General features: G+C 39.6%; 2 protein-coding genes across 2 annotated transcripts; both read left to right on the top strand.

Annotated features, from left to right (window-relative positions):
* The first annotated feature begins 4118 nt into the window (after window positions 1-4118).
* On the top strand, window positions 4119-4916 carry LOC122664797 (NDR1/HIN1-like protein 2). Its single transcript, XM_043860820.1, has one exon. It carries the CDS (start codon window positions 4119-4121, stop codon window positions 4914-4916), a length of 798 nt encoding a protein of 265 aa, XP_043716755.1.
* Window positions 4917-7079: 2163 nt separating this feature from the next.
* LOC122664710 (NDR1/HIN1-like protein 10) lies at window positions 7080-7896 on the top strand. The gene has a single exon (XM_043860700.1). The coding sequence runs from the start codon at window positions 7080-7082 to the stop codon at window positions 7830-7832; it is 753 nt and encodes a 250-aa protein (XP_043716635.1). The 3' UTR covers window positions 7833-7896.
* The last annotated feature ends 10227 nt before the right edge of the window (window positions 7897-18123 follow it).

Genomic DNA, 18123 nt, shown 5'->3' with positions numbered 1-18123 from the left:
CCACCAGAAGTCAAGGTTGGGACTTTGGAGGTTAAGGTGTACGGTTTAATACATAGTTGGCTATTGAATGAAAGAAAAAATTGATAAAGTTTCAATGACAAATGTTCAATCCAAAGAACAGCTGCTGCCTTATCATTCCTTAGAATGCATTAACTAGCCTCCCTGAGGCAGAAAACCGCACCACAATTCCTTTCATGGAGTTGCTTTTATCGGAAGAGATTTCTTTTCATTAATTATCCCTTTACTGTTCTGTTCACTTTGACAGACTAGGGTTGAATGGAAGCTTTCTGGTGAATTCTGAGGCCCCTCTACGTTACTCTTGTCCCTCGCCCCTGTTGGAGCCTGCTGATCCTAACCCATCTAATTCGGGTGGTGTTCTGCCTTGTTTACGCGATTTCCCTGGCATTAAAATATGGATGAGTGTGGCCCCTTGTTAGACATGGGGGCGCGTGAAATGACCATCGTTCCTCTTTGTTTGATGCCTGTGCATGCAAACCCATTGGTCAGGGGTGCAGGGGCAGGGGACACGATCCGAGGCAGGCTCATTTTTTCCCTTAAAATATGTAGGCCCAAAACAGTGGTTCTCCATCAGCATTTTTATACACCAGGGTATAACCCTAGAGGTGGTGCTTCGGAAAAGAAAAGGTGGGGGGGGGGGGGGGGTTGGTGTTGGGAGTTCTCTTCATTCTGGCCAAGCCTTTGCTTGTAGTTTGTTGGTGAATATAGGGTTGGACACTGTTGGGTCGATAGGTCAGAAGTGTGTGGTGGAAGCTGGTTCCACAATGGAGGATTCTAAGCCTTCTCAAGAAAAATCTGGTCACCAAAAGGAGTCATCTCCACCCTCGTTGCAGTACAATGGGCTTCTTAATCCCTAAATCCACAACTAAAAAGATGAAATTGATGGAAGTTGGATCTGAAATTCATGGAACAATGGATAACCACAACGTACCCAAAGACTTTTATTTCAGATCAAAAAAACCTTAGGTTTTCCGTTTGTCGGGTAAAGAGATTGACCCCGGGTGTAATCGCGTAGGATGAACCGGGTAACCAAAAATCATGATCATTGGTATAAAGCTGGATGTAATTAATCCGGAGGTGCTGGTTCGAGTCCAGCTCGTTTGTTGGCCTAAGGATAAAATCAGAAGATCTTGAGTTTCATTCCCACAATCTTCGTTTGGTCTTCCGTTTGAACGGTGTACTCTTGACAGAATCATCCTTAATGCCATGGCTATTCCTCTCTCTAAAGTCCCTCGTTCGAAGGATTATGGATTAAATGGCAGCCTCCAGATGGTCTTTTTCTCAAGCTTAATACGGATGGATCCTCCACAAATAACATAGCTGCAGGTGGTGGAGTAGTTAGGGATTGCTTAGGCTCTTTGCATATTGCTTTCTCTTGCAATTTCAGCACTGGTCCAAGCTTAATGGCTGAAGGTTGGGCTGTTAAACAAACTATAATGCAATTCTGAAGACTTTGAATGCTGACTAGTACTACAACTAATGAACTTCTACGGGCATGAATTCGAATTGGAAATGGCGGAAGGAGCCTTACAAAGCCTTGAACGATTGGTTATCCACAAGTGCCATTCTCTACGGAAAGTTCCTGACGAACTTTGGGACTTGACCACTCTAAAATTAATAAACTTGTAGGAGCCATTGGAACCGGTGAGAAAAGTGATTCTCAGGGCTGTGGGCTAGCCGGCCTAGCCTGCTGGCCGCCACGGGCTGGTTTGCAGGCACAAAGGCCGCAGGCAGGGCTGTGTGCAGGATGTGGGGAAGCCACAGGTCTCGGGGATTGGGCTCCTCTCCCGCGAGGCACGGTGTGCAGCACACAGGGGAGTCCTTGATCCACATGCCAGTACATCGGGATGTGTGCTGGTGTGTGGGGTCAGGGCTCCTCAATTGTGGCGTGTAGTGCACATGTGCGCTGGAGAAGAGCCGGATCCAGGTCTAGAGGGTACTACTGGGGAGAAAAGCTTTAGTTTCATGAGTAAATCTTCTTTTTACCCCAAAAAAAAGCTAGGTGAGCACGAGGGGATAGGAGTATAGAGAACATGAGTTTTATGGCAAATAATTGGTCGGAGACGCCGGAGGAACTCATACTTTCGATCCACAAGCAACTGAGTCTTATAAATTATCTACGCCTTCGTGCATTTGCTGCCCTTGGACCTCAACAGTGACAGCAACAATGGCAGATTTTCACTGTCCAACGCCTCCCTCACCTTGATTTATAATCACCCATATTGGATAATGTTGGTGACAATTTCGATCACTAAACTGTTGTTGGATGTGCGGGCGTACCTGAGTGCAAGGACTGAAGAGATATTATTTGATGAAAAAGTGTCAATCTGACTTCTTCAAGGAGAAATCTGCCAGAGTGCAAGGTTGTTGAGTAACCCTCAGGTTGTATGGGCTCAAGTTTTAAAAGCTAAATATTTTCTCCACATCTCATTATTGGTTCTGCCCTAGTTTCGATCTATGATTTGTTGGAGGATTGGGAATGGAGAAAATGTTTCAATATGGTTTGATCCTTAGATACCATCGAAGTTACCAGGAGATTAGCTGCCTAGTATAGTTGGTAGAAGTGTGAAACGTAAAAGCCCATCTTACTAGGAGGTCTTGGGTACAAGCCATCTTCCCTCCCTCCCCACTCCATAGAGTAGTGACTGAATTATTAATAACAATTGGAATGTTCCTCTGGTAATGTCTATATTTCCTTATGTTTTTCATGCGCTTCTTTAGATTCCTATGAGTAGGAATGCTATACTTGACTGTTGGATTTGCCATTTTCTAGAACTGGCAAGTTCTTGACTAAAATTAGAGCAAATGTGTTGATTAAGCATTTTTTTTAATCATTCTTGTGCTCCTGAGTTTGCTAAATTATGACGATTGATTTGGTCATTGAAGATACATCCGAAGTTTATAATGTTTTTTGTGGAAATTGTTATCGGGTGTTGTACCTAATAAGTCTAAACTTCATTGGCAGTTGCAGGATGATGGATTGTGTGTTATATGTAGAAGTGGCTGTGAAATTGATTGACATCTTTTTGTCTTGTAATTTCACAAAGTATATCTATGCTGCAGAGCCATTAAGCCTTTGGACCGAACACCCACGTTCTTCTTCTTTGGTGCACCTGGTTCAATCCTTGTTGTCGAATGCTTCTTTCTCTATAGTTGAAGCCAAAAGAGTTTTATCTATTTTTGCTATCACTTCTTGTTTTGTGTGGCTATTGCGTAATAGAGTTTTGTTTTCTGATGTTAGGCTTGATCCATTTGGAGTGATGGCTCGCTCTGATTTTTAAATGATTTCCTGATTCTGATATCCTTATGTCTTCTCCATGTATTATAATAGTTCCTTCTTCTCCTCACGTTGTGCATTAGATTACTTAGTTAAATTATGAGGGACTTCAAGAAAGTGGGAGCTAGGACTTGCATTCTGGGGATGCAGGTTGGACTTCAGTGTTATTTCATAACGCTATATTTATTGTAGCTTCTATGAATTATGGTATTTTAGGTTGTGCACAAGAGTTTAAGACCAAGGGTCTCCTTCAAGGTTTACAAGGCACTAAAGAACAAGAAGGCTAGAGGGAAGTTGAAAAAAAAAGGGTAATTAGTTGCCCATGTCGAATCGAATCGTTTAAACCGAAACCGTGAAACCGTGCACAACCTAAAACACCATAATTATCCTCTGGGTCAATACCCATTCAAGCAAGTCTGTAGCGAAGATCGCAAGCGAGAACATGTATGAGAAGCTATGGATGGCTCAACCGTAACTTCTTCCAGCCAAAACTCTCCTGTCCTCTCTCACATAAAAAACCGTAGGAAAGGGTTTAAATTAGGCCATGGCAGTTTTGTATTTACTAAATATATTTATTTTCTCTCCAATTTCTTCTCTTTTGTTTCACAATTTCATTTCTTTTCACTTCAATTTTCAATAGAAGAGAACAATTTCCCGTATAAAACATTAGCAGCGCCGTCGGCTCACCGGCGGTGCGACGACCCTCATCCCCATTCCCCCATTCTCAAAATCATCTATTATCCAGCTACGAACAATCTTTCTTTCCCTGGAATGAATCTATATAGTTAATCTCTCATTATAAGTGAAGGCAGAGAAGGGAAGAATGGCTTCCAAATATGATGATGATCAAACCAAGATGAGAACTGGTTATCCGGGGATGGGTTACCCTCCGCCTCCGCTGGGGATGGGTTACCCTCCGCCTACGCCGCCAGCAGCGGCGGCGGGATATCCAGGCTACCCAAACACCCACAATGTATACCCATATGCTGCAGCACCCCCAGCTGCTTACTACAACAATGAATACCCGGTGGCGGCGGCGTCACCGTACAATTCAGGCCCCTACGGCTTCTTGCGGCAGATAATTATCGGCATGATCACGACATTTGTCATAATTGGAATGCTATACTTCCTTATATGGCTTATGATCCGCCCAAGATACCCGGTCGTCCAGATCGATTCTCTCGTCGTTTCCAACTTCACAATTACAGATTCAAAGCTCGACACAGACTGGGACCTCAGCTTCAATATTTGGAACCCTAATCGCAAATTAGATATGAACTATAAAGAGATCGATACTTTGATATTTTACGGAAGGAATCTGTTGTCGACCACTACTAGTAAGCCTTTCTTCTTGGAGAAGAAGAATATGACGACCGTGAACGAAAAGCTTGTGACGCGTAAGGATTTCGTGGGTGCAGAAATGGAAAACGAAAGGAAGAGTGGGTCTCTGCTTGTGAGCGTGAGATTCCGGGTATCGGCAACGTTTCAGAAGGGAGATTCGGTTTCCAGGGAATTTAAGATGGGTGTTCTCTGCGAGTATTTGAGAATAGACTTCGCGGGTAACACCAGTACCGGCAAGTTGGCTCCTGGAACTTGGACTTGTTTGCTTTATGAGGTTTGACATGATTTTCTTCTTCTCTTTTTTTCCTTTCTTTTGAGTTTTGGGTGGAAGGTCTGACATGATCAAGTTGGTGGCAAAATGGGTTTTTTACTTTAATTACCAAAAAAAAAAAAAAAAGGGTTTTTTTTTTTTAACTTTTAATTTTAAATTTTTTGGGGGTGGGGATTTCTTTCTAGATAGGCTGAAATTCCGAATTCACAGTTTTTTCCCCTTAAATATTCAGATTCATAAATTCCATAATGTAACATTTTCTTACATTAATTACACAGTTAATATTAAGGCAGGGATTATAATTATATGCTTAAAGTAGAGATTTTTTATTTTTTTTTAATGTTGATTCCATGGTTTGAGGTATCGTATCGCATCGTCTGCATTGAGTGATACATAACGGTTTTACTAGTTGTCGATTCTGATACCGTATTGATGATATGGTACGGGAAAGAGGTAAAACGGTCAAAATCCTATTTTTATTAAGGGAAACCTAAGGCAAGTTTGTTTGATACGGCCAATCCATGTTGATATCGTATTGGTATCATATCAGTTTTGTAGGGGACTGATACCCGATCTAATACCGTACACTGAAACCATGGTCGATTCTGCTACAAATCGTATTTGGCACACAAATTTGTTTCATGAATTCAGGTTTTTAGCTAGTCCTAGTTGAATTCATACAAGCACAAAACCTATTCTGACTTAGTGGTTTCTCCTTCCCTTGAAACAGGGGTAAGGCTACGTACGTTTGACCCTTCCCAGACCTTGCTAAACACGGGAGCCTTGTCCATTAAGTACGGCCTGTTTCTCCTTCCGAGCCTCTTTGTGCATGAAGAGATAGCATGAAACGTATATGTGAATATGTGATTTCTTGTTTGAAATCTGCAACTTCTCTTTTTCCACTCGGGCCACGAAGGCGGTGTGGATGTTCTGCTACCAATAAGTTTGAATGGTCAGACATATTATGTAACAGTGTCAATTGGTTTAGTTTTGATTCCGTTCAAATCATAGAATGTCAAAATTAAAATCAAATCAAGCCGAGAACAGGAACACATTTTCAACATCAAAAGCGAACCAAATCCATTCGATTTTGTATTGGGTTTTAATTCGGTCTCATATTCAATTTATCAAGCAGATTGGGAGGAGTTTTTAGTATTATGGAATTTGGTCTCATATTCGATTTTTAAACCGCTCTAATAGACTCCTCTTGGGAGAAGAATCAATATTTGGACTGAACTGAGCTGAGTAACATACACTGATCAGAGAATCTGTAGTAGCATTCAAGGACCCAAGTCAAGGTTTGAGCTTCTTGACAATTGGCTCTACCAAATAGGATGAGATCATCCGCAAAAGCCATATGAGAAATGGCTTCTCCAAATTTATCTTGATACCATATATTCTTTTTTCATATAGAGAAATTGCTAAGTGAAGGAAATGTTGAACTAGTTTCAGCACTGAGAGGAGGGGGTGAATCAGTGCAATAGATTTTTAGTCTTTTTCAAACTGATCAGTGTGCACACTACAACTACTGTACTGAACCTAAAATTGTGGTAGTCAATCTGAACCTGTAGCAAGACCCTACAATCACAACCTTCGCTAGGGCAATCCCAGTTTTGTCAATTTCATATACGTATGCATTTCTTCACTGCAATAAGATTGGTCAAGGCTACCCAAAGATGTACATCTATTCTCCACACACCAATGCACTTCTATGCCAACATAAATATCCACAACATATAATATGGATGATTCGATGATTTGCTTACATCCACGGAACAATATCCCTTCAGATTTCATGTGTCCATTACACTAGTTTTCAAGTGAGAACTAGAATATAACCAGAGAGGTGTGTCCTCCATATCTGCTAAGCAGTAACACAAACCAAACCATGTGCCTCTTTCGAACTCAATAGCAAAGCATTTCATCTCATTCTCATGGTTCTCATGTGATGATTAATTTTCAGATATCTACTCCTTTCTTTTTCTCTTTCGGGAACTGAACTATCTTAAGAACTATTTCCTGTGCTCAGTTCTGAAGTTGGTAGTGGAAGTGGAACTCTTGAAGTCTTCAGCTTCTCGCTTTCTCTCTCTTTCTGTGAAAGAACTATTCTTCCTGTACGGATGCTAGTCGATAGCAAAGGACCGATCGGAACCGGTGACAGGGTATCCGATGATGAATCCAGGGGCTATTGCGGCTGCTTCGGTGATGGTTTCTAGGTACCAGTCAGACGAGCACCCGATCTACCCCAACACCACTGGTGGCAGAGCCTACCCATACGCAGCTCCACCGCCAGTCCCAGGCTCATACTACAGCACATACCCAGGTCCTTCCTCAGACAACCAGCGGCGACGACGGTGCGACACCTTCCTCCGCAGCTTGACAATCACAATTATCGTGGTGATCGTCATCATGGGTGCTATCTCCTTAATCATCTGGCTCATCATCCGCCCTCGCGTCCCCGAGTTTCAACTTGACTCGGCATCCGTCTCCTACTTCAACGTCTCCACATCCAACCTAACGGCCAATTGGGATTTGGGCTTCACAATTCGAAACCCTAACAAGAAGTTGAGCGTCTACTACGACAGTTTCTTCGTTAACATGCTATACGGTCGTGAAGACCTCGCGGAGACGTCGCTGCCACCGTTCGATCAGGGGACGAGGAACCAGACAACATTGCGGGCGAAGTTTGCTGCTGCGTCGACCTATGTGGAAGACAATGCTGCCAAGTCCATGGCAGCGGATCGGAGCCTTGGGGCAGTGAATTTCAATGTGAAGCTGGTGAGTTGGGTTAGGTTTAAATCCGGGGGGTGGAGGACGAAGAGGCATTTGATGTCTGTTCACTGTAGGGTCAGGGTCTCGTTTTCATCCAATTCTAGGGTTGGGTATTTGTCCGATGGATCTAGAGGATGTGACGTTTATCTGTGAGTTGAAGATGTCTTCTTCTTCTTTGTTAATTCCCGCCCCTGGCTCTTCAGATCATCAAATTGGTTAGGGATTTCTCTGATAACTGTTAGTTTCTCTTTCTCTCTCTCCCCCCAAAAAAATAATTTATATGGAGTATACCGGTTAATGTTTTAAGTAGATTTATAAAAGATACACACTTCACCTCCTTCCACGCCCGGTTGTAGATTTGATGCAATTTGATTTGCCATCTCCACGAATTATCTTGTGAGAGCAATTTTGCTTCAAGTTGACTGATGATGGTGAAATCATATATTTATTTTGGCGTTCTGTAATCTAGCTGTTTTGCTCATTGTGGAGACACCATGTGGTGATGCTTGATTACTTATGACAGTGAGAGAAGTCTGTTCTGTAAAACCTTCCCATCTCCTATTGCTTCCTCTCGCTTGCTTTTTAGGGCTTTGTTACCGTAGCCTCTTATTCCCATTCAAACAACACTTGTACCATTATATCTTTATGAAACGACTTCTAGATCACTACTACAGCTTTCTCCCATCAATCCTAACTTCATCCTTTCACACAGCATGCCACCATCAAGAGCTTATTTCTCATACTGTATATTTTCAGGACCTTTATTAAATTCTAATTCATCTACCCAACACCTTTAATTCATTAATTCTAATGTACTCCAGCTGTTCTTTATGCTTATTCAAAACTCTAGAACTTGTTTTAATTCTCCTAGTGCTGACTCCCTCTTCTGAAATCAACAACTATGTTCTTCTATTTTCTCCTAGTCTACTACTTTGTTTGGATTGTGGATGTATGGATTTCACTTATTCAATGTTATTATCATTTTCATTTGAAAACCACATTTTTTCCTAGTTCTGTGTCAGGACAGGATACGAATCATGTGAACTATCTTATCTTGTGTTGATTGATGCTGATAATCTAAGTTTTAGACCATGGAGCAAGGGTGGACTGCTAATAGTTGTTCTAGCCTTTCTTCGTTTTATCTGATTTGAAATTTGTGTGATCACTTTACCAAGAGGTGATATCTTGTTAAAAGCACAGGAAAGAAGATTTGGATTTACAAAAAACTTTCAAATGATATTCACTGTCAGAGTCTTGTCAAAAAGTTGAACTTAGATGCAGAATGCCGGAGTCATAAAATGAAACTGCACTTTCTGCTGAGTTTTCTTTGCTGTTGATGGGTCTGCCTATAGTGATTCACATGGGTTGTGGAAAATTCAATCATGGAGCTCCTCGGACATCAGTTAACCAAGGAGGACTGCTAGGAGTATGATTCATGTTAGATTAATAGTGTATAGTTGATGCTTGTTGTTTTGTTGGATACTTGAGAAGTCTTTTATGCATTATTAAGGACCGAGTTTTCCTTCAGCCACGGTCTAGGGACAACCCCTTGGCCGAGAATTTTTTTCGTCTACGGTTCCCTGACCCGTGCGGTTTCCTAGTGCCTCTTACAAGAGAAGGGTGGATCCCACCTGGGCAGGGTGTTCGGTCAGGTGCCCCGGGTGGGTCCCACCCCCTCTTGTGAGAGGCACTAGGGAACCGTAGACGATAACGATTCGGGGCTTCGAATGGGTGTCCATAGGGTATCGCACAACAGTGGGAGTTTTTTCGACCATTCGTAAATAGGGGGGCAGCCATTGATGGCTGTCCTTTTCCTTCATGTGAGGGAAAACTTTCCCCTATCTTTATTGTGGTTTCTTTGTTATGTAAAATCGATTGTTATGTTTAAGAGAGCACACATCGTGACTCATGAGGAGGCTTCTTTTACATAAGTATAGATTCAGGGTCCAAATAATAAGATTATACCCCATAGTTTTGGTGGACATGGATCTTTATGTCTCATCCTGGAAGTCACCTTGTTGGTTGGGAGAAGAAACTAGGAGGTCAGTGGTAGGGCTTTTGATGGTAATAAGGCCTGTAGACTCTCCACGGGGCTTTTGATGAGGAATATGGCTTGTCGTATTCTCCTCTGTATGTGGAACCACTAGGTGTATGAGATGTTATCCAGCCCGAAGAAGATCAGCTTTCAACCACAGTATCACCTACCATTGAAGAAACCAACTAGTTTGTTCAGTTGGACTTAGCTGCTCCAACTCTTTCTTTTACTCGTTGAATTTAAAGTAGATTGGTAAGTTTGGAGCCTCTCCATCAAATCTCTCTGTTTGCATTCTTTAGGTGTTTTTAATTTTCAAGAAAGAGCCGGATGAGGATTTTTTTTTGGTAAATAATTATATTACCAAACCCCGAGAGGGGGCAGGGAAGAGCGAACCAGAGAAACAATAAACAAGAAAGGGAAGAAGGGAAAAGAGACAGGGGAGGAGGAAAAGAGAAAAAAGAATAAAAAGGGGGGGGGGGAAGCGATCGACCAGCCTACGCAGAGGAGGAGGACCGCAAAAGGGCAGAATCAAGGCCCCAAAAAGTCAAAATATGCCTGTTTCTGTGGCTGTCCGAGAAGGGCCTCTGGCGAATACTGCTAAGCTTGGTGGACACATCGAAGGAGATGGCTTTCCAAATCACGTCAAACGATCTAGAGTTGGAAGTCCAGATGAGGATTACAGAATACAAATATCAGAGTGTCTTTCTAAGAAGCATGTTACTGTTTTGGAAGTTCGAAAAAAGTTTATTATTATCAGAAAATTGTTGTGATCTGTAGGAGGAAGAAAATACAAAATAAAGGGGAGAAAAAAATTCATTAAAGGTGCTCAGGTGCTCTCTGTGGAAGAAGAGAGTTGAAGTTTTGATGGAGTGAAACAAAACTTCCAATGCAAAGCAGAAAATGACTTGGGGAGGTTGCGTGAAGAAATGGTGAAATTTTATGTTTAACAGTTGTGGCATTTATCAGCAGAACAGGTGAATTCTCAGGTGGAATAAAGCAATAAATATCAAACTGAGTTATTGCATGACCAAAGTGATTGGGATCAGTAACAAGAGATAAGGGTTGCATAGTTCTGGTTTAGGACAGGAATCTTACAACATTATAAACATTTACCTTTGGGTGTCATGCATCATTGAAGAAGAGATTTTTTTCAAGATTCATAATTTGTCTTGGAAGTTACTCTAGTTGACTAGTATGAACATTTGATTCATTATAGTTGGAAGTATGCATGAACTTTTGGAACTTGTTGCGATTTGTATTATCTTGAGCAATAAATTTCAGTGCATTAGAAGGCAGGCAGAGTGAGAGAATTATTTATGTAATGGTTATGCTCTTATGTTATTTTTTTTATGCCCTATTGGCCCTTGTAAATTGCATTTGAGTATTTCCTTCTTAACCCTTAAATGGAGCTTATTTTGGCATGTCAGTTGTTGTCCTGCGACACAACCTCCCTCTACTGTATCAGCCAGCAATATTGACGTTCACTTTACTAGTGGTTGCTATTTCATGTACTTATTAGAAAAAAGGGGGGAGGGGGTTGGTTTGAGGGAGCATAGTTTACTCTAGGGCAGAGAGGAAAGGAGAAAATTGATGTTTCTTTTCTTGGAGCTATATTTGCAGCTAAAGAAACTAACGAAAGGTTTGTGGTGGATTTTTCTTTTTTTTTGTTTGTCAGTTGGGAAGTTGTCAAGTATCATGTATAGGGACAGGTATGAAGAGATTGCTTCTGAGATCTTACAATTGACAGCCAAATTATTCTCATAAGCACTTGGTGCTGTAACAGCGTTACTTTTCATTGTATGCCGTAGAGCATCTAGGACTAGGAATGGTTGCTAGGAAATATAGATTTTGTATATGCTTGAATTTTAGCTTCTATATGCTCTGTTATCAGTCTCCACAAGAAGCACATTCTTGGTGGTTCTTCCCTTGTTATTTTATTACTTTCATCTTATTTCCTCCATTTGAGCTCCACAAGCATTCCCCTAACAGCTTCAATCGTGTTATGAAGCCCCTTTTTACACTCTTCTTAGATTCACTCTGGCGGCGCCTGTATTCTACTAGGGTGTCAACCCTGTTCTTCTAGTCCTTTGTTGAATTTCTGAGATTCACTCCAGGCACTTTGGTAACTGGGCTTTGGATAACTCAGTTACAGTGGTCAGTGCTATAAATGGTCGGATCACCCATAACTAATGATCTGACTGAGAATATTTCATATAAGTGTCACTGAATCTCAGGCAATTTGGCAATGGTCTCAATTTTTAGATTTTGGTTTGGCCATCTGTTAAAGAAATTGTACTGGTTGTAGGTCATTGATCAGCTAAGAGCTGTAAACTTGTAGTAGAAACGATCATTAGGTAAGGGAAGGATAATCTGCTAACACTCGTTCTTGCCTGTTTTTTTAGCTATTTTGTCTGTCTTTCACAGCAAGAACCCCCACCCTCCAAAAAAAAAAAAGGGCAAGAGATCACTTTCTAATCTTGTAGCACATACACAAAAGTGGAGGCTAATAAGAGTGCATGCAGGGGCATCAACATAGATGCAATCTTTTATTTGATAGGGGGTAGGGTGGTACTTTAGCACTCTTGTGTCTGGACGCAGAAGCCAAGAGACTAGGTAGTGTGCTTTTTGCCAAACGCTGCTTGGTTGTGTAGCTCATGCGTCCAGAATCAGGAGCACATAAAGTTAGCTTTCCATTTCTATGGAAATAAAAAAATCCCATCCATGTTGATGTTTGTGTGCATGCTTTCATTGCCCCCTGCGCTTTTGCAGGGCCTACACTACCAACCAACATTCTCTTGCCTTACCCAAATTTTAATTACTAGATCTATAAAGTTTTTATACTAGCCAATTATTGTTGGTAAAGATTAGATATATCCATTTTATTTTTGTTTTAGTTAAAATTTTCTGTTCTTCAATACACTTCCAACCAGACTTCACTCAGATTAATTTTCGAGACAAGCTGGGGATGAGCTTATTATTTCTCCAAGACCATACATATTCCATAAAAAAAAACAAAAGAAACTGGTTTTCTTGATAATCAGACCATATGATGACTCCTTTAAATATGATTAGAAGATGAGTTTCTATTTGAAGCATCTTCTTTCTGAAGCTATTACAAATATTCAGAATAAAAAAATAAGTTAATTGGTCAGATTAGATCCTGAAATAGACCATAAATATATATATATATATATATATATATAAACGGGTTAGTTATGCCATGAAATTCATACTGATGTCGGAATTTTGTGAACTGAAACAACCCTAACTAAAGTCCATGTTAGGTTGGTGGGTTGCATCAGAAACTCAAACTGCTGCTATCCTTTGAAAAACAATAGTCCACATGCTATGATGATTATGACTTTAAAGTTGGTTAACTATTTCCTAATATTCCACTAAAGTTTAGTTTTCAACCAATTTCTTAAAACTATTAAAAAAATAAAAAAGGTACACTGGGTGCTTGGGTTTAGTCCCACATCGTGTGTGTGAGTGTGGTATATGTTGTGTATATCCATTATTCTACAATCCTCAAAGTCGGTTGACCTTTTGCGATTGATGTGTGGTTTGTGTGATATCACTATTCTTAAAAACCTTTTTATATGTAAAACCAAAACTTCCCATGTAGCAGATTTTGGCTTGTGCAGATCACCGTGGATGTAGGTAATCTTGTCAAATCACATAAATCTTTATATTGTTACATTGTATGATCCATTCGTTTTATGCATCATCATAGGATTTCGTTCCTACACACTCACTTTATATAAAACCAAGATTATTAATTTTTCTCTTAAATGACAAGGAAAATGTTAGAATTAGACCTCCGAGTAACCAATGAAATGAAAAATGGCATTTGGATCAATTTTCATATTTGCTCTATATATACCATTAGGATTTTATTTTTATTTTTATTTGGTCATTAGATTGAAAGTGCGCAGACAATACATTACAGGCAACATCCATCCCTTGCATTAGCATAAATAATTAATCCTATACTCAATCAAATAAGGAATAAGAGACTAATTAATCACATTAATTAAGGGATGAGCTAGTACATACTTCATGACTATAGGTTTTTTTTTTTTTTTTTGGTTGAACATGACTATAGGTTTAAAGCTATAAACACTTGATATATGGGGTCAATGGTCAACCAAGTCTGCTGCCGCCACGACCGACTCAATGACTCGGTTTCAAAATGTATGGAGGAGCTCCATGCATTTAAGTCCATGGGGTGGTAGGTTTTCCTTCTTTGTTTTGATCAAATAAAACACTCCATATATGTGGCTCAAAACGACGGACCTTAAAATATATCATAAATTTGATATCCATCTTTAATTCTTCATATTGAGCCGTGGGGATAAGAAGGAATAATCTTTTTATTGTATTATAGTGCCTTCCTTGTCTTCTCCAATCATCTCTTCTTTTTTATTAAATCTTCATGGGAGTCCTTTTCTTCTCCTTGTCTTTTTTTCTTTGTTTATTTCTCTATGCAATTTTCCTCTCTCCTTTTCCGAAGACAAGAGCAATGGTAATCTAGTTAAATGATTTCTTATACGCTAAATGCCACCATTGATGTCTCACTCAACTATTCACTTGAACAAAGCTCACAAAACCATGCTTGATGGCATCTGAAAAAGACAATTTTCTTTGATTCCAGATATTCTTTTCTTCTTTTTTTAGTTTTGGGGTTTTCCTTCCTTTTAAGAATCTCCCACCACTGAAGGGTTCTTTCTCTGCATGCTTTATTCTCTCTTTCTCCTTTTCATTAGATTGATTTAGTACACTGTGTGTGCGGGAAAGAGAGAGAATCGAAGCTTAATATTCATGAAACCTACTTGAATATTGGGGATTTAAAGGTTCAAAGAGGCTCTTATTGGGACTTTATGGGCACAATAGACAGATAAGAGTGAGTTTAAGTCTGATCTGTTAAGGAGAAAAAAAAAAAAAAAAACTAATCTTTTTGTAGTTAATTTCATGCTTTCAGCTACCGATGGGCGTCGCCATATACTGTATATATCCATCCTTTCCCTGTCTTCTTCATATTCTTCTTCTTATTTTTGTTACAGAATTGAATCTAAATAAAAGTTGGGTTTACTGGTAGGAGAGCATGGGACCTACTGATTTGAAAATTCTTTTAATATGGTCAAGAACATGTGGTGTATGGCCATATGGGACAGTATTAATTTCTTCACCCACCCACCAACGCTCTTTGTGATAATTTGGAAGACTAAGAATTAATATGGTCGGCCAGATCAGTTGCACAAACAGCTTCAATTATAACCACAGTACCCCTACAATTATTATACCTGACAACTAATATTCAAATAAAAAAAAAAAATAAATAAAATAATAATAATAATAAAGAAAATTATTGTTGAAGAAAAACATGTGTCGGGGCTTAGTGATCCAACAGTGCCAAGTGGAAGGGTCATCGTTCAATGGATAAAAGTTATTTTAGAAATATTAAGCAGATCTTTTCCAAGAGTTCACATCAATGGGTAGATTTGGCACCTCAATGTCGGTTCTTTGTCACATAGGGTAGTACGTAGTAAGTTCCAAGGGTTGCATAGGCATTAATAAATAGAGCATAGTACATGGTTATAAGTATCGTTATCGTATCACCTATATCAGGCGATATGTATCGATTTTTCTAGTCATCGATATCGATATCATGCCGATACTATATCAATAGCACGGTACAGACAAAGGGATAAAATGATCAAAAACTTATTTTTTAAGAAATTTCAAGGATAATTTTGTTCAATACAATCGATCTAGACCAATATCGTATCGACTTAACGTGTTGCCCATATCCATTCCAATACCGTGCACTAAAACCATAGCATAGTAGGGGGTGATTAACAATTTAAGATTAATACAAAAGCATGGGAGCTTAATGGGCAAGAAAGAAAATTAGGTATTGACAATATCTCCATATATATATATATATATATATTAGCTACTGATTGGTTAGAAAGCGCTTCTCCTTTTTACTCCCACAAAACCGTTAGTCTAATGGAATTGCACCTACTTGACTGTACGTCCCTTAAAAGCTTCTGTTTTTTTTTTTTTCTTTCTAAAGCCAAGTCTAACACGATTCACACTCAAAGATGCTGGATGGATGGATAGATGGAAAGGAATCCTCCAAGCCCATCATGGGGGTTTCCATTATTGCATGCATGCATGCATCCATGTGACCACACCGGTACGGCGGTACCCCAAATCCCCCATTTAACTCTTAATTATCTTTAAATACAATGCGTCCTTGATGGGTGTGGGAAGTGGAATCTATTTATCTATTTTATCCCAACAAAATCTTGACCGTTGATCTTGATTTGAAAGTTACAGGTCTCCCTAGTTTTTTTTGGGTCGGTCCATGAAGAATTAGACAATCCATACTGGTGGGGCTCCATGAGTACGAGACGGGTCTACCGAGGATGATAGACCTCAAGACATGAAGTAAGTCCTTCTCATTAATGGTGGGGTCAATTGTAAAATTAAGAAACCAACCTGCACCAGTTGTTGGACTTGGAGTCGTTCAATTGTTTTATTTCTTCTCTTCTTCTTATTAGTAACTGGTAAGTATTCTAGAAGGCTATTTAATTAAAGTGATAGGGTTGTCTCCACCTTCCATCGGATGTGGATAGTCTTTCTTCTCAGTCTTTAGAATAAAATGGATCGGACCACGCAGAGTAGTGGTTTGTTGGTGTTCAAATTTGATAGATAAATTGTCTACTTCAGTTTTTACTCATATGTCATGTGTTACATGACCTAGTGAACCAATATATATTTTTTTCTTTTAAATTACATTTTAATTTGAAGTATCACAACCTGTTTTACTGTCTCTCTCTCTCTCTCTCTCTCTCTTTTTTAAGTAAAAGTATAAATTGAGTGACAACTTTTTTTTTTTTTTTTTTCTTTCTAAATTAGATTTGTACATAATGGGTTATATGGAATTATAATTGATTAGAGAAGAAAGCAAAAGAAAATTCTAGCATGATGACATGAATTGGTGTACCAATAAATTCTTTCTTTTTAAATTATATTTTAATTTGAATTTTCACACCCTGTTTTTTGTCACACCCTGCCTCCGCTAAACCGATGATATGACTGGATATTTGTTAATATCTAATTAGACTTATAGGATTCACACATACAGTGTCTAAAATTCACAAACCCACACATCATAAACCAATACAATAATTGACAACAGAAACAATTTAATAATTATAATTCATACTAAAGGGTCAACTACAGTGACAAAAGTATTATAACTATCTTATCTCAAAATCCATAGTAACAAGACGTAAATCATTAATTACATATCCCAATAATTACATCAAAGTATCAAAATATAAAAAGGTAAAAGTGAACATCGCCACACCATGATCACAGTGCTCTAGGGGTGAAATAGGACCGGGTTAGGCCGGGGTTTTTAAAACCCTAGCCCAACCCTGGGTCCTCTAAGCTCAATACAAGCCAACCCTATCGTGCTCAGCCCAGCCCAGTCCAGCCCTGAATGACCCTGATTTTTGCTAGGGCCTGGTTGACTCTGATTGACCAGTCTCATGTGATTGGGTATTGGTTTGTTTCATACTCAATTGATTATTAGACTTCTCTTTGGGTTAAAAAACTTATCACAATCTTAAAATTTTAAATATTTTTTATTCAACAGAAAATTTGCCTTTTTCTTTTTGATAAACTAGTAGATTAACATAAAAATTGTAAAGCATAACCTAACACAAGGTCAGGTCGGATTGGGCTTAGCCCGAGGCCTTAACCCTGGGCCAGCCCGACCATGACTCCAAACCTGAAAATTTCAACCTTAACTTGCCCTCAGGTTGAAAAATCCAATCCAAGCCCTATTCGAGCTTAGGACGGATTCGGATTGACAAGGCCAAACTTACACCCCTTTTAAAAAGGCCTAATTACTCTAGAACTTAACAAGAAACTGGGATGAGAGGAGCATACCCTCAAGTGTTCGTGGCAAAATGAGTCACCCGACGACTTTAAAAGGAAACTGTTCACGTTGACTACATCCACGGATTGTTCAAATTTCTTTCTTACCAAATCATACGTGGCTGATCAATTTTACATTAATAATTATTCCCTAAAACAAATGACAGCCCTAAAGTCCTAAACATAGGAGAAAAGAACGCTACCTTAGTCGATGCTTGCGTACGTGCTCCCATTGACCATCGAGCCATTCGGTACATGTCAATTGACATGTCTAAGCGTGTCAATATTGCGTTCAAATAAGCCAGAGTGACTACACTAGTAAGGTGGTGGATCTTTATCCTCTCAATTATACTGTCCGCACTTGACATCAAGTACATCTAACAGAAGAGGCAAAAATGACTATCCTACCCCCTGCCTGAACACATTGTCCGAGGTGGGGTCCACGTGAGGTCC

Source organism: Telopea speciosissima, chromosome 1, assembly GCF_018873765.1.
Source record: "Telopea speciosissima isolate NSW1024214 ecotype Mountain lineage chromosome 1, Tspe_v1, whole genome shotgun sequence".
Classification (NCBI taxonomy): Eukaryota; Viridiplantae; Streptophyta; class Magnoliopsida; order Proteales; family Proteaceae; genus Telopea; species Telopea speciosissima.
Note: the sequence above shows the minus strand (reverse complement) of the source record. Positions and strands in the feature narration are given on the sequence as shown.

What these genes read in the sequence shown, in the direction of transcription:
- LOC122664797 (XM_043860820.1), top strand. Translation starts at nt 4,119, where the DNA reads ATGGCTTCCAAATATGATGATGATCAAACCAAGATGAGAACTGGTTAT.
- LOC122664710 (XM_043860700.1), top strand. Translation starts at nt 7,080, where the DNA reads ATGAATCCAGGGGCTATTGCGGCTGCTTCGGTGATGGTTTCTAGGTAC.